This window comes from Uloborus diversus, chromosome 6 (genome assembly GCF_026930045.1).
Source record: "Uloborus diversus isolate 005 chromosome 6, Udiv.v.3.1, whole genome shotgun sequence".
Lineage (NCBI taxonomy): Eukaryota > Metazoa > Arthropoda > Arachnida > Araneae > Uloboridae > Uloborus > Uloborus diversus.
This window is the reverse complement of record NC_072736.1, coordinates 72,992,412-73,010,058: the sequence shown is the minus strand read 5'-3', so window position 1 is coordinate 73,010,058 and position 17,647 is coordinate 72,992,412. Positions and strand designations below refer to the sequence as shown.

The 17,647-nt window shown below is 33.4% G+C and overlaps 2 protein-coding genes across 2 annotated transcripts in view; one reads left to right on the top strand and one right to left on the bottom strand.

Annotated features, from left to right (window-relative positions):
• Window positions 1-17,647, bottom strand: part of LOC129224098 (techylectin-5B-like) — a 143,704-nt gene that overhangs the window by 64,515 nt on the left and 61,542 nt on the right. Inside the window, exon 4 of the mRNA XM_054858505.1 lies at window positions 9,189-9,316. Within this exon, the coding sequence (XP_054714480.1) occupies window positions 9,189-9,316 (128 nt within the window). The remainder of the gene's footprint in view (window positions 1-9,188; window positions 9,317-17,647) is intronic.
• LOC129224097 (E3 ubiquitin-protein ligase TRIP12-like) overlaps window positions 4,884-17,647 on the top strand; it is a 56,066-nt gene continuing 43,302 nt past the window's right edge. Inside the window, exon 1 of the mRNA XM_054858504.1 lies at window positions 4,884-4,958. The gene's annotated coding sequence lies outside the window, so the exon portion shown is untranslated. The remainder of the gene's footprint in view (window positions 4,959-17,647) is intronic.

Sequence of the window (17,647 nt, the reverse complement as noted above, 5' to 3'; positions counted from 1 at the left end):
AATATTGTTTCGGTACTTTTGATGCATATTTATAATTAAATGCAAATAATCTGGAAAGATGTGCCTTTTTTTCAATAATTCATATTTTAATGTTTAATAACGAGTTTTGAAATCAAGCGCATTATTGTGTTTTTCAGATACATACAACAATAAAATAATACAAAAAAGAATATTATTTAACTAGGGGTGCCCGATGAGAGATGACCTCCCAAAAAATAATTGCTCAGCAAATTTTATCTGAAGATTCGGAAAATTTCGAGACATAGTTGCAAAATTGTAATTTTAAATTTGATTTGCAAAGATTTAAATCGTCAATTTGAAAGAATCAGATTAAAAACGCTTTACGAGTTCTATTTGGAACAAGCTGCACCCCTTTCTGGGTTTTAAACTAACATGTACTAACTTGCGGGGCTCCTGAATATTGCAAAACAACAGTTTGTAAGTTTGAAAAGTCGCTTTCAAATTCGTGGTCTCTAGTAATATATTTTGCTCTTTAGCTAAGGACTTGAGATGAGACAAGGGTTTTCCGTTAAAATATAAACCCTGCTAATCTAATTAACTGAGAAGTTGTAACAAGCTTCTCATTTGATGCAAAAAAAAAAAAAAAAAAAATCTGTTTCGGACGACATAGAGCGTTAATGGGTGTGGGGGAAATCTCATCACTTTAATAAGCAATTTACGTGAAATTTTAGCTTAAAATATTATTTATAAAAAAAACTTATTCGAAATTTAAAATTAAAAACCCCATGTGCAAACCCTCGGGGCTCGAAGTAATTTTGTACCAAATTTCAAGGCAATGGGGTCTCCTGGACGCAGGTCCGCAAACAGACTTTGTTTCACAATTCATTTGACGTTACTTTTTTTTTTTATTGCAGTAAACCCTCGTTGTACGCCGGGGTTACGTTCCTCAGAAATTCCGCGTGAATCAAAACCGCGTAAATTAAGATTAAGACTTAATATTAGTGTTAAAATAGGGCTTAGGTTCCGTAGATTTAAAAAAAAAAAAAAAACTTCATTCTAGGGATGACTAATTGTATAATAAGTTTAACGTGTACTTATATCGATTTCTATGCACAACACGTATAAAGAAAGCACAAATTAATTTAGTGTTTATGAAAAGGAGCTGGCTTAGGGTGGTTCAAAAAAACTTTTTCTTTAGCTAGAGGATAGGACACCTCCCATTTTTTTAGAGTTACTAATAGACTTATGCTGTAAAAGTTTTAGCTTCTTACTCAAACTTTAAGAGGGTGCTCAATGACTCCTTAATTCAACATTAGCCGTAGCATAGAAAATGCCACATGTTTCGAAACATTCAATTTCTCCAGCTTTTTTTTTAGAAATAATTATTTTATTGCAATATATATACGCATATTACTAGTGTATATTATAATATGTAGCATTGTTTTTCAGTTCAATTTATTTTTTTGCCCCCCCCCCCCCCTCAACTTACGAAGTTTGGGGGAGGGGGTTGAGCACCGTCTTTCAGTAGAAAAAGGAAACTAAATTTTTTCCAGTATATTACTATCCATAAGTCTAAAAATATTGAAGGGTGTCCCATTATGCTCTGCTTCTTTCCAGAGCATTAACGCATCCATGATCATTTCCATGAAAGAATATTCCATGTTAGAATCTTCCTTCACTAACAAATCAGAAAAATCATTTCTATTGTCAAGGAATGACTAAAAATTTTTGTTTTTGGCTCTGTGTCATCGATGTCGGTATTCCCGTTGTTTTGTCCTCCTTTGTCACTCGTAAAAGCTCTTCATTCAGTGAGTTTTGAACTGTGTAAGTTTAATAACTTTATTTCTGGAAAGAGTTCTGGAACCAATCGTATAAAATGTCTCCAATGGCCCAAACTCGATTATTAGCATGCCAAAATGCAGTTTATTACGTGTTATCTGAAATCTTGAGGAGTTAGGATTTTAAAAGAGGGGAAAATTTTGTCTGTTTACATTGAAGCATCCACGTAAAACCGAAAGTCATCCGCGTAAAATAAAATAAAGGTGTCGAATCTTTCCTTGTGGGCATCGAACCTTTTTTTCTCAGCAACATAATAAAAGCTCGTGATCATCACACTTTCTCGAAGAATATTTTCTCTTACTGGAATGGGGAGCAAGGACGTATTTAAGGGAGGAGACGAAGGGGCCTTGTAAAACCTGGCCCCTTCCCAAAATAAATTTAAAACCACTCATTGTGAATAAGGATTTAATATTTTAAAATTTAAATTTCGAAGTTTCTCATAATATTCTGCTTTGGCCCCTTTCAAAAGATGTTTCTAAATGCGTGCATGATGGGGTGGGGGGCGCCGAGCAGAGGTCTTGCATCTATTCGAAAATTAGTTACGTCCCTGGAACTGCGTTTATGTCATAGCACATAAACTGAAAAGAAAGTCGAAATCCCAGAGGAGAATTTAATAAGCCTCACAGGACAAAAAAGTTTTTCAATTATTTGAACAGCTATTAATTCTTGCAAAGTACACATAAATCTTAACAAAGGATTTAGTAAATGTGATTAAAAAAATAAGCTTATTTTATTCTCTTTGATACCTATGCACTTAATATTTCACCATTTTGTTCATTTGTTTAGAATTTAGTTGCATACTTTAAAATAATTCAAAAAAGAAAGAAAAAGAAGAAGAAGAGAAGCCTTGGTTTTCTTAAAATATGTTTTCCCCTTCATGTTTAATCATCTTAAAAGGACATAACATGAAAAAAATTAATTTTCTATTGATTATACATCTAATGATATACAGTAGACCTTCATTTTTCGCAACGTTCCACGGAAATGCAGCGTAAATCGAAACCGCGTAAATTGAGACCTAATACTAGTGTTAAAATATGGGTTTGGATCCGTAGATAACAAAATACTTCAATCTAGTGATGACTAATTGTACAATAAGTTTAATGTGTACTTATATCGACCTATGCACAACATGTAGAAAGAAAACATAAATTAATTTCGTGTTCTGTTTATGAAGAGGAGCTGGCTATGATAGTCTTTTTGCAGTCATTAAGAATTTTTCTGTGTAATTCTTTGCAGAGGATTAACGCATCCGTGATCACTTGCGTCATATCCAGGATAGATCTTCCTTCACTGACAAATCAGAAAGATTATTTCTATTGGCTAGGAATGGCTCAAAATTTTCAATGTGAACGTTTCTGGTTGTGCGTCACCGACGTCGGTATCCTCGTTGGTTTTGGCCTCCTTTGTCACTCCCAAAAAGCTCTTCTTCCAATAAATTCTGAACTGTGTGAGTTTTATAACTTTACTTCTGGAAAGAGCTCTGCAACCAATCGCATAAAATGTCTCCAGTGGCCCAAGCTCGATTATTTGCCCGCCAAAATGCAGTTGATTACGCGTAATCTGCAATCTTTATGAGTTGAATTTTGAAAGAGGGGAAAATTTTATCTGTTTGCATTGCCACCTCCGCGTAAAACCGAAACTCATCTGCGTAAAATAAAATGTAGGTGTTAAATCTTAAACTGCGTATAATCGAAACCGCGTAAAATAAACCCGCATAAAACGAGAGTAATTAATAAAATTTTATAAATTATAATCGTTAAACCACAAAATTAGCATTACAATGCTTGTTTGCGGTGTTTACTCGCATAAGAGTTCATGGGGCTCTCTGCTATCACGGGAAAAAAATTTGATGTCATTACTGCGACGTGTTGATGAGGAATGACATTTTGTGATTAGATAACGGAGGTGTGAATTTATTGTGTGACATGATTCCTTGTCCTACTAAAACGAACTAAAACACAATATTAAAAAATTAAATATACTTAAGCAATTGGTATTTGAGACACTTGGTAAAAGGAATAATAAATAAATAAATACATACTTTTAATTAAACAAGTTATTAAGCATTATAAACAGTCACACAAGGTGTGTGACATGCTACGGAGGTGCGAATTCACAAGGTGTGAACCAAAAATACACTAAAGTAAAAATTGTTAATTAAAAAATTGTTGGTAGGTTTAAATAGATATATTTTTGATGAAATTAAAAAGCATTATTAAATGAATTGTTCCTTAAAATGTTTTCTGTAAAAGGCGTGCGACAGAAAAGTTACTTTTTGAAAAATGACCCGAGTGTGCCATTTTTACCTCTTTCAGCAACCATTGGAAATAGACTGCAGCTGCCCAACAGGGCTTACTTGAATTGTGAATATCAGCAATTCACAATCGAATCATGGTTTCATGGCTCATTAATGGTTTTGCATATTTTTTAAACTAAAAGTTTTTCATTTTTTGCATTGTATATGCTTTATTTAATATTATAATTGCGCATATTGATGGGGCTTTTAACATCTAAAGTGTAACGATTTATTAGTTGTTTTTCCTTTGATAATATTTCGAAACAGCATTCTGTTTTAGAGAAAACTTGAATTCGTCCGCAACAAATATTTATTTTAAAGTTATTATTTTGTCCTTTAGGTTGTGTGTGTGTCAGCGTGTGTGTACGTTCGATGAGCCTTCGGTAGCCACCGGTTGAGATAATGACTTCACCTCGAATGCTTAAGCAGTAGCTGACGTCATTGTCACGTGATCAACCAACCGGTCGCTACCAGTCAAGTTTTTCGAACGTAAGCTTGGTGTTGCTTCTGTAGTAGCGTCACCTACAATGTAATATCAAAACCAAAGTTAAGCTGACAAATAATAGAATTTCTTCAGAAACTCTGAAAAAAAATTGAAGTTATTAATGAGAAATTTCCATTCTCTTATATTGTAATATGCACGAGATTCACATTTTATAGTTTAAACTTTTAAAGTCACGTGATAGTTTTTCTTGTCTCTCAAATGGCATTCAATTTTTAGTTCGTGAAGTGGTTGCTGCTTGTTGCATGTACGATTGTAAATGGTTTTGGCAGCAGATGAACGGGCGTGAGGTGTTTGCAAGTGAGGAGTCAGGAGTGAGGGGAAAGTTGTCAAGTTTCATGGAATTCTATCCTTTGTGTAAGTTTTAACCGTTTCTTATTCAATTTTTCTTTGATTAATTGAAGTTATGCTTTATTTTTGAATGAAAATGCTTATTACGAGAGGATTTGTTCCAATGTTTGAGAATGTTCCATTTTTCAACGTTTTGTTCTAATAATTGAATTGATTTGTGTTTAAATGCGCAGAATGTAAGAATGCAACCAATTTAGTATAAAAGTTAAGTCTAGTTGCAGCATGAAACTAGTATGTCCTTATATTTTAGAATGACGATTATGTTAATGCTTTTGGATGAAGAAATGTACTCGTATTTGCATTTATTAAATGTTCTAACTACTGTGCAAAAAGAACGAAAAGTTTTTGTATGCCTGTGTAGCAAGTCGGCTAAAAATCAGAGTTTAAAAATATGATAGAATACACTCTTCGTTTTATGATTGTTGGGTACTATGCAAGTTATTAAAGGCATTTATTAAAACTAGCGGGAGATGGGGCACATCACTGATCCGCTTTTCTACTTTTCATTTTTTATCTCACCAAAAAACTAAATGAGCTGATAAATTTTTACAACCATGTCTTGAAAATGTTCAGTTCATTTGCTCTTTTTTGTAGATTGGTCTGCATTACAGCAAACTTCTATAACAATTTTTATAATCTAATAATGTAATTAACTTAAATGTTCTTTTTTGTTTAGCATGGAAAAAAAAGTTAAAAATCAGTAGGAAGAGGTGGGATACGTTGGACCGGTCTCCTCGATTATTTTAATGCTATTAATATTTTTTATTTTATGACCAACAAAAAGCACCTATGGTCCTACAAATTCTATAATGAAATCACATGGTACATTTATATTGATCGAATGTTATTCCAGAAAGTGTTATTTCCGTAGTCCTGAGTAATTTTCAGAAAACTATAACGTTATTTTTTTTAATGGTTTTCATCTAGATTGCAGGGAAAAAATTGAACTTCTTTCTTAAAGTAAATTCCTTTAGTTCGATATAATTGGCAATGTTTTCATTTTTTGTCAAAAAGAAAAAAATTTTGTCATCACTTTTTCAGACCATGAAGGTGGTGTAGGTTAGTCCACTCTTTGTGGGACATGTTGGACCCAACCAACATGATTTCCACACAATTTAAAAACTTCTTTTTGCTCTTAAATCTCAATATTTATAACAATTTTCTATGATTTTTCTTTTGATTTTTAAAATAAAATTGCGAAATAATGGTGAATGCTTATTGTTGTTTTTAAATAAAGGTGATTTATCAAAAAATCAATTTAATATGTTAGATTGATCTTTAAAATTCAAAACATTCTGCGTTCAGCACATTTTAAAACTAGTTAACATGTTAAAATATGAAATTTTCCCGTGATTAATAGTTTCTTCTGTGTAGAGGAAGGTATTGAATGAATTTTCATCATTATCATTTGACTCTAGATCTTTAGCCTTTGGTATCTAAGCCATAAAGAATGATGAAATTCCTTAAGTTAAAAGTGAAGCATTTAGGGTACCAGTGCCTAAAAAGTTAGGGAACAGCCACAATAGATGAATCCATTTAGCTTACTTTTAAAATTAAGAAAAGTTCTCTAACTATTCATTAACCTCTTTAGATTTATAAATACATTATAATGCTTAGGTAAGATGTGATTTTGTTTTATGCTTTGCTTTACACAACATTTCTTAATTTCTTTGATAGGTGGAACCCTTTTTTATGCCACTTTCTTTCGTAGAACCCCAGATTTTTTTTCAACAGTATAGTTTGAAGGCAACATTTTGGAAATAGTTTTGTTTGCAATAAAGGTGCACATGAGTGCATAGAAGTTTATTTACAATATAAGAAGTAAAATTACACCAAATAAAATGTATTGACTTCGAGAAAAAACAAAAAATAACAAAAAGACTTCTTGTTTAAAAGAACTGAGTGACACTATTTTTTATTATCGCAAACATGATTAATATTATTCTTCTTCGGTTGGTTCGGAATCAAGCCCTTTGGAATATTTATTTCTGTCGACACATTCATAAGTATAGAACCACGTTTGGAACAAATATGTATTTGCTAGTGGTAAACGTGCCTACACACGTTATGACAATCGAGGATATTCATCTTCTAAATTTTACCAGAATTATATAAGCGGCATTAAAAATAAATTTGTATTGCAAGGATAGCAATAGTGCAGCTAGGTTTTTCTCCTGGTAGAAGGTTTTTTGGTGCAAACAGATCTGCAATGTACAAATATTACCGTATTAAGATTGGAACTACAGCTTAAAATCAATTATTCGATGGACTTATTCTACCTCCATCCCCACCCCTCGCTGCACCACTGCAAGGATAAATCAGATATCCTTCTCCTATTTCAACTCCTTCCTCTTTTAAAACTTTTTATTATAGGGAAACAATCAGTCTTTTATTATATACACAATTTCAAAGATTCCTTTTTTCCCCTCCCTCTTTTAAAGTACAATACTTTCATAAACACTTGAGCAATAAGTACACTTTATAGTTTTTTCATGAAGGTTAATACTAAGTTCATTACTTTTGGTAAAAAAGTCAGTAAAAACAGCCAATTTTTAGTCAATGCTGGTCAAAAAGTCAAATTTACCTTCCAAATGAGTTTTGAAAAAAGGCCCCACTTCCTTTGTTAGCTAGAATAAGTTGGTTAGCATCTTTCGTTGAGACCACCATCTTATTTCAGTATGTTAAAGGGGAGATTTAGTGCACTGCACATTCCACATTCTCCTGATAAACAATGATTTTGCAGGCCAAATTTTAGTAAAGTGACTGATTTTGACGACCTCATCAATAGCCGTCTTAGAATTAGGAGATAATTTTTTGTGGGGGAGGGGGGGGGGGGGCAAGTGCCTATGTATGAATCATATCGTAACTTCCAGAAAAGTTATTGAGCAATCACGATTGCTTATTGTTCTCACTTGACAGTCCTTGATGTTCCGGTTCCTTTTTCAGCTTGGACCAGGCCTGCAGCACCACCGGCGGCGGCGCGGCTGGTCCTGAGCACTGTCCCCCGGAATCCACTTTTGCTGGGCGGTGGCGTCCATGTCCTACACACGCATGCTCATACACAGTCACCTACGCGCGCACGCCTTTACACACATACACAAGCCTACGTGCACACTCGTAAGCCTACAAACACACGCACACAACTATATACACGTAAGCACCCAGGAGGAGGGACATGCTTGGACGGGGGAGCCATTTCTAGAAACAAGAACTCTAACCAGTAGAGTCTTGTCGCAACTCGTGATTGCGAAAAACATAATTTGAATTCAAAGTTTCGGAATTCAAATTAGAGTTCTTTTTTTTTTTAACATTATTTTCAGTAAGTTTCTCAACCTTATTAATTTGCCACACGTGGCATTACTTCATCACTAAAGATATCAATGCATCAGTTGCGTCATGGAATTTTATTGTCTTCAAAGAAAATAAGTATTTCCTATCCTATCTCTTGTTTTGATGTTTCTAACAGAGGATCCTCTAAAAATGCATTTTCGTACTGGTACTTAACAAATTCAATTAAAGATGCGAGTCCTGATGTAATGAAAATTGCAAGATTTTTTTCGAAAAATGAGTTCTTTGTTTCTGTTGATTGTTGCATCGAAACACCAATGTAGATCAGTGACCGAGGGTTGTTTGGGGCGATTCTTTTTCTTCCTTTTTTTAAAATTTGTTATATATTTTATTTTTTAAATGACTAATTTGAACGTTAGGGAAAGAGTTTCATGGAACCCTTGAATGATCTCCATAGAACCCTAGGATTCCGTGGAACACAATTTAAGAAACGCTGCTTTAAGAAGGTTTCCATCATCATGTACATTTTTGCTTAAATTAATATGTTGAAAATTTACTTTTCTTAACTATATTAGTCATGGTGTATAAAAGAAAATGCAAATTTTTATTTTGTTCCAAACTGCAGTTTTTGAGTAAAAGCAATATTGCAAGAATGAAAATCAGTTACACACACACAGAAAGAGGGATTCTATGTAGTTTATCCTGTTAAAGCTAAGCTAGTATAATACAGTGTGGTTAAATTTAGATACATTCTAAAAATGTAAAATTCATTTATAAAAAAAAAATCAATTGATTTTAATGATTTTGTTAAAATCATGTGATTCAAATCGATTTAAATCAATTATTTTTTTTAAAGAAAAACACTTGATTTGAATCATGATTTTAATCATGATTCAAATCTAGCTGATTTAAATCAACGAACCCTGGTTTATAAGTATAAAATTTTACCTTGTTGCACAAGTTGAGTTAATCCAGCTATTGGGTAGTAATTAGGTTTCTCTTCTGTAAGTATGTTGAGTGATGTTTGGAAATAGGTTTTAGTTACAAGCGATTCTTGCTCAAATTTTTGCATGGATCTGAAATAAATTTAATTTAGTTTAAAACATAATATTTAGCTCAAGTAATGGAGTACAATCAAAATTTAGCATAAAAAATACTATTTTATTCTATTAAACTGATATTTGTTTTCTCTCATTGCAAGATTGTTGAAAGGAGTGAAATTCAATAGCTTATTAGTCACGGTAATAAAAATTTCATTTTTAAAATTACATTGTTTGCAGTCTACAACATAGGACCCAGAATTCAGCATTTTTTGATATTGTGTTTTTTATTATCATCAAAAATAAACCCACAGTATTTATTATTGAGAAAAAAGAGGCTTGAAACAAAAATCAAGGATGTGCTTAAAAAATTTGTTCTTTTATGGAAATAAAGGTTGAATGTGATAGAGAGTGAACAGTTTCAATACTTCTTATCACGGTTACAGAAGTTTAAGAATTTAAAAATAGAAAAAATATTTTTTTGATTTGAATCAAAAATATGGCTGAGAAGATTGTACTCAAGAATATAATTTGAATATCAGCTTGTTTAAATATATTAAATGCAAAACTTTGAAACGTAGATTCTTAAGTTAAAAAATGTTAACTGTGCTACCATAAGTATAATCTGCTTTTCCTATGAAAGTGAAGAGCTATCTCTATCAGGGTTGTCCTATTTTGTCCACCCCGGAAGAAACCTGGAAAAAGCCATCCCGGACTTAAATAAATAATGCACTTTAATATTTTAGTTATGTCTCTCCATGTTACTTCTAATTTATAAGGTGAAAAATAAACAAAAAAGAAATGTTGGGATTGCAAAAATTAAGATTTTAAATGTTTGCTAAAACAATTTTTTCAGAATGAGCCAATTCCTTCAATGCTAAAACAAGGAATGTTTACTTAAGCTTAGTAAATTAATAAAAAGATTGAATTCTAATTATATGTATACAGTAAACTCCCGGTTATCGGCGGTCAGTTTATGCGCGGTTCGGATTATCCGCGGGTCTTTTCACTACTTTTTTTAACAGTCACTAAATGCTCTTAAAACTTTTGATTGGGTTATTGTTCGCTTTTAGCTTTTACATATGTATATTTTTTACATTCCATGTTAGTAGATGGAATGTAGCAATGTTTTTAGCTATAATTTAAATGTAAGTGTGAGTGTTATTCATATTTTTTAGCGATTGTATGTGGTAGTAACGTCTTTTACCTATTATTTGGATTATCCGTGGTTTTCGCTAATCCGCGGTTACCGTGCCACCCTATTCTGCGGATAATCGGGAGTTTACTGTATATATATATATACATACCGTATATACTCTCGTATAGGTCGATCTCGCGTATAAGTCGACCCCCCCCTTTTTCAGAGAAAAAATCCAGAAAAAATCTAAAACCCGCGTATAAGTCGACCCCCATACTTTCCAAAAACATCGCGAATTATTTTCAAAGAAATTTCAAAATAATGAACACATTTATTTACAAATAAAATAGGAATTAAATAGGAAAACATTTCTAAAAGCCTTCAAACTCGGATTCCGAGTCGGACGCAAAAAAAAGTTCATTAAAGTCCGCTTCCGTCATCACCGCGTCATCGTATACATCGGCGGCTGCAGAATCGTCAATGATATCAGAGGATGCGTTCGACGAACCTCACTGGTCAACCGGTAAGTAACCAGTTACTAAACGCGGCGTTCTACGATCAACCGGTTACCGCAGCGGTTACCATTCTAAGCAGTTGATTGGTTGATTTGAGCACCGAATCATTAGCTGTCCCGTGATTAACTCACCGGTCGCTCCCGGTCGTGCTCGTCGAACGCACTCTCAGTCTGAATGGCGTGACTGTTGACGATAAATATTTTAATACGTTTCACGATATTTGTTAATTGCTGATTTGATCCTTAATAAAGAGGAATAAAATTATCTTTATTTATGTGTATTATTTAGGTTTTTTTAGTTATTATTTTTGAATAAGTTTACTTTTTCACACGAGCAACTTATCAGCGACTACCTGTAACCGCACATCGGCATTTCTCGTAGCTTCCCAGCTCTCGTTGATCGGAAAAATTTTTTCGGAAAATTTGACCCACGTATAAGTCGACTCCCCTTTCTTTGATCTCATTTTTTGGACAAAATTTCTCGACTTATACGCGAGTATATACGGTATATTAATCACTTTTTTTAGCCCACTAAGATTTTTAAGCTATTTAATTAATAACAGAATATTTACTTGAATATAGAAAAATATTAACTTTTCCTCACTAAAGAAATACTGCATTTACATGCAGTACAGTACCTAAAGATTTCTGCAGACTAGTCGCAACTCTTCAAATGTGTCCTGCAAGTTCTGCTGCAATAGAGAGATATTTCTCAAATTTTTATTTTGTACAATCAAAAATACGAAACCGTTTGTTAGTTGCTTCTCTCATGAAACTAGTTTATTGCTATGCCATGCTTAAACAACAAATAGGTTTTGATGAAGATAGTATAGACTATGGTGATTTAAGTGACATTTCAATCTAAAGAAATGTGTATTTTGCTTTTTAATTACTTTTATTTCTTTTATTTTATAGTCGTATCTAGATTAAGTATACTTTATATAGATATTTAGTATTCTGTAAAAAATGCTATAATAAACAAACTAATTACATTTTCAATGTAAGTTAATTATTTGTCTTCTACAAAGTGAAATTTTGTGTTAATGTTTAAAAATTTAGAAATAAAAATGCACCATAACTCCGCCCCCAGCAAAAACTTGCCAACCCTGGTTAAGAAATGGTTCAAAATAGTGTGAGAGGTGTTTACAAATGCCTAAAATTTTTTAGTGTGTTTCTAATAATCCGAATTCATACATTTTTCTACTACGCTAAATTTCAACTGACGCGAGAGGAGTAGTGGAATGCATTCCTCCCGCAAATTGGAACTTGACTGTATTTTAATTTTCAACACAGCCGCTCCTCCAACTTAAAGCGCTTTGATATGAACCATTTCAAGGTCGACTTTTCACTTCAGCGTGTTAAAGCAAAGAGAGTGAGGGAGGGAGAAATTATTGGCAACATACCGTCAGTCAGCAGATTCGCGAAGGAGAGGGGGGGGGGGACACGAGGGAATGCCAGAAGCTATAAGTTTGAAGAGGAATGGTCGTTTTTGAAGCAGCAATTAAAAGAGAAAGCATCATCGAAAAGTTTATGAAACAGTGAAAGCTTTAACTGGAATTTTTGCAAAAATAAATTCAAAATTAAACCCTCATTTCGTACCGGATAACCCGACATCAACCCCGGATATCTCTCACATTTTTACCGGATAACTGCCCTGATATCTTGCAAAAAACTGTCGGATATCCGGATCCGGAGTGGCTTGCCGGATCGGATACCTCATAGTTCCGGATAGTTAAAAAATCAGCCGGATAGGCCGGATACCGGATAGTTACCGGATATCCGGTGCATCCCTACTCAAAAGTATCTGCAAGCTAATAATAGACACGTTTAGTGGTGACGTCAGGGGTTGCCAGAAACTCGGGGAAGTTTCCAATCATGCCGTTGCGATGCGCGTTGCTAAGGAAGAAACAACATAGGATCTTCGTACGAATAGGGTTAGAGCGATGTTTAATTGATGGTTTCTTGCCAATTAAATGCTTAAATAATTTTTTTAGTGGTTTCAAGTTACATATAAGCCACCTGTAGACATCATTTGACGAATATCGATAGTTTTTACATGTGAATCGGGTTAGAATTCGGCAAAACATAGACATGTGGAATACAAGTGTGTTTTCTAGAGTTATACACTCTTCTTATTGTTATTTCTTTTTCTTTGGGTGGAGGGGAACAGCTCCGCCATTTGAGAGGGTCTGGAAAGACATTGCCCCCCTCCCCCGCTTTCGGAAAATTGCTGTATTTCTATAAATTTTGCGCATTTTTTTGTCTTTCAATGCAATATGCATTTACTGTATATGATTTACCCCCCCCCCCCTCCTTTGCAGAAAAATTTGAAATGACGATATTTTTTTTTTGAATCCCGTTTAAAGTTTTCTAAGATTTTGATTATAATTATTTTCTTCGGGCGGGATTTTTTTTTTCTTTTTAATGGTATAAGTAATTTTTTGTTTGGGGAAGGAGAATTTTTCACTTTTCTAGATTGTGATGCTTGTTTGCATTGAAATTATTTTTTTTTCGAATGGGAGGGGGGATGTTAGGTTACATTGTCCTTATTCTAATGCGAGTTTGATTGGGATATTTTAGTTTAAAAGTTTTTCTTCTGCGAGAACACACACGTAATTTAAGTTAAACTCCAATTGAGCTCTATTCTGAATAGGAATAAAAACTAGCTTGAAGAAATTGATAAAATTCCCATTGAACCTAGAAAAAAACTAATATGTATATCCTTGTCCCCCCCCCCCCCCCAAAGAGCAATTACTTAAAATTACGCGCAGCAAGAAGAAATATCCCCTCTCCCCGAAGAAAAAAAGAATTTAATTGAACTATGCATTGCAAATAGTAGAACAAACTGAAATTTTCAATGTATATTTATGTATATTGATACAAAAAATATGTATAACAAGTAGAGTAAAGTAAAAATCCCCCGCCTCGGAATACAAAAAAAAAATGATTAAAATACTCGTGACAATTTGAAGAAAACACGCAATTCTCCCTTTCCCCCAAAGAGCCCGAAGGAATGGAGTTTCATTAAAATATGCATTATTACTGGAACAAATTCAGAAAAATTCTCCCCCCCCTCCAGGTATCGCTGACTAGGCTGACATGGTCTCTCGTCTTCTAAAGAAAAGAAATTGAATGCATACAATTCAATTAAAACTACTCCTCTTCCTAAAAAAAATAATAATAATTAAATTTCGCTCTAAACTTTAAAAGACAAATCTCCCCCCCCCCCCCCCAAGTCATGATATTTCAAATTTCCTAGAAGGGTACATGCAAAAAGGAAAAAGTCAATGTACGAGTATGTTGCGTCGAAAAACAGCAAAAATTACGCCAAATTTATAGAAATACAGTTATTTTCCAAAAGGCATGAGAGGGGCAATACCTCTCTTGACCCTCTCAAATGTCGGACCTGTCCCCCTCTCCCCCAACGAAAAAGAAATAACAATAAGAAGAGTGTATAACTGTAGAAAACACACTTGTATTCCACATAATTCTATTTTTTGCCGAATTTTAACCCGATTCACAGACTTAGATAAATTGAAAAGCTTTCTGCGAACACAAATCTTAACTGAAAAATTTTCTGAAAATAATTATTTTGCCTAACTCACCCTTGAATAAAAAATTAAATTTATATTCAAATAAGAAAGAGACAAAAAAAAGTGCTTTAAATCATTTAATTTTTTTTATAATAACATATAGTTTGCTTATTTTTCACCAACTGAAGAAAACTGCCAAAGTCATTATTTTTTTTACACGTGTGCTTTAAAAGGCTTTTGGAAAAAGGCTTTTACAGAAACAAACTCTGGGATTTTCTTAAAAATTCCCTTTAAAAAAGAAAAAATTTTTTTTTTTTTTTAAATTAACGTTAGCAATTTGAAAAAAAATTTCTGCAGAGGCAAAAATTTTTCTGCGTTCGCGCGTTCGTCTATATTATGCAAGACTGCCGATTCACATGTAAAAATTATCGATACTCGTCAAATGATGTCTACAGGTGGCTTATATGTAACTTGAAACCACTAAAAAAATTATTTAGACCATTTAATTGCCAAAAAACTATCAATTAAACATCGCTCTAACCCTATTCCTACGAAGATCCTATGCTGATTCTCCCTTAGCAACGCGCATAGCAACGGCATGATTGGAAACTTCCCCGTGTTTCTGGCAACCCCTGACGTCACACTAAACGTGTCTATTGTCTATCACGTAAAAAAATAAAATAAACGGGAGAGGGGGGTGGGGGGCGTCGGATTTCTATTTAAAAAAAAAAGCATTTTTAATCATAAGAAATAAATACATTTTGTAAAAGTTTGCTGTTGTAACAACGTTATAAAGCACAAAATTGCAAACAATTTTGCAACAATTTTACAAAATTGCAAACAGCTATATGTTTTGAGGTTACAAAGAACTAATTTTCAGGCCAATTACGTGAGCTTATGGAATGCAAAGACATTGGTTAAATTTCAAAATTTTAAAACTAAGCTTCTTTTAGCAAATATCTTTCCATAAGTAAAATCACATATTTTTGGGAATTTTATCTCCACTGCAGAACATACATTGGTGAGACCTTTCTCTTCTTAAGCAAAAGCTACTTTTGTCAAATCAAGAAATCAATAGGATACCCGAGTTTCTGAGAACAAAGGAAAAACTAGCTATTCTCTGCTTCTTGGAAATGCTCTGTTGAGGGAGGAGACAAAAACAAGTGCAATAACTCTAGTAGCAAGCTTGTTATTTATGAAGATGAGAGATACCACTAGGAGCAAGTCCCCCCATTTGCCTTTGGTCCCTTAATAGCCCAATGCGCACAAGGATTCCAAAACTATACCATATTTTTGGACCTAAGCGCCGCGGCGCTTACGAGAAGAAAAAGTCAAAAAATTGCCGATGTGGCGGATACAGCAGATGCGGTGCATACTATTTTTTAAAATTTTTTACTGAAAATAAACTATTTTAAAAAGAAGGAAAATAAAATGTTAGGAACTTTCTTCGAAATGATAGGAATTGTATTCAAAATGTGTTTGAGTAAAAAGTGGCAAAAATTTCGTTTTGAATTTCTGGTAGCATTATTAAACACATTTTTTTCCCAAGCGATCAACAAGGAAAAAGAAAGATTAATTCACATTCGGAGTGTCCCGCTTTTTTTCACACAGTTTTGCTTCTAATGTAATTTAAGTCTTAAATTAACGAGAAGATAATATTAAATTATGCTAGAATGTGTTTTATTGCTTTCGTTTTTAGTTAAAAGGATTGAGCTAAAATCGGAAAAAATGTCCAAATTTTCGAGTATAGATCGGGAAAATTTGCGAAATTTTTATTTCGCAGTATAGTCCGAGTCTCTTGCTTTAAGCATTGTTTTTTGGACTAAGGTGCTGAAATTTAAGCGAGTTTATCCTGTAGTTATTTCAAAGTAAGTTCATAATTTTTTTAAACATTCATAAAGGTGATCGTTCAAAATTTTTTTCATGCACAGTGTCAAAATTTTCAGCAACGATCTGAAATTCGGCTAAGTCCGTGGTTGTCGGATTTAGGGTAATTAACTATCAGTAAGTTGTTAAGAAATTCGTTTTTTGAAATATTTAATCTGTTAAAATTGCGTTCCAGATATCTTCAAAAAAGAAAAAACTAACAGAAACAACTTTTCTTTCACACTCTGTTTGTTAAACTGAAAGCGCGCCGCTTACCTTGGGTGTGGTGCAAACTTCGAAAAATATGGCAAGTGCGAACTTGCTGGCCCCATATGATAAGCTTTAAAGCCACAGGTGCTTTTGTGATTTGATATGAGCGCCGAAAAAAAGGAAAAAAAAAGAGAGATACTAAGCCACATGAAAAGAATTTAGCATTTATCATCACCTGATGAATAGGGGGGAAAAAAGAGAGCATTTTAGTAATTTTTAACAAAGAAAAAAGGACAGGTGGGAAACTCGAACATTACTCGCGATATGTGGCAAGATGCGCATGTCCGCAATTAATGTATCCGCACAGCACCAATTATTTTCTTACAGCAGCGAATGTATCTGCGTCCGTCTATATTGTCCAGTTATGATCACTACGTTTTACATTACCAATCTTATATCTTTAAACGAGCAATTCTTGTGGGTATATATATATTTCTTATCTCGGAAACGGCTCTAACGATTTGGATTAAATTTTGGATTTAATTGTAGTTTTGCATTCTAAGTTCATCTACATCAGTGTTTTTTTCTGTAAAAACGAGATAACGATTTTTTAATATAAAGTCAAATTGAGTTAAGCCTTGAAATAAACTGTGAGTTGACGCATCAGGCAGACGATTTGCAACCATAACAATGAAAATTTGTCTCTTCTCACTTTAAAATTTTATATTTGCTTAGGGTTGCCAGGCTTGGCTGATATTGGCTAATTTCAAACACACTTGGCTGAAAACAAATTCAAAAGCATTATGTAAGTCGATGTAAGGCGTTTTTTCTTTTTTAAGTGAAACTATTGCTTGACCATCCTATTTTATTTTATTTATTTATTTTCTTTTTACATTTCAAATAGTTAAACATATTTTTTAAATCACACATCTAAATTTTATTTCGAAGAAGTGTATGTCTTGAGGTTGTTTATGTTTTGTTAAGACAGTTATCATTTGTTGGAATGGTTTGTGGATCATCACTTTTGATGGATATCATGCTGTATGTAGCATTTTCTGGCGTAAAAACTATAAGTACTTATTCAAAAAGAAAATCTTGATTGGGAT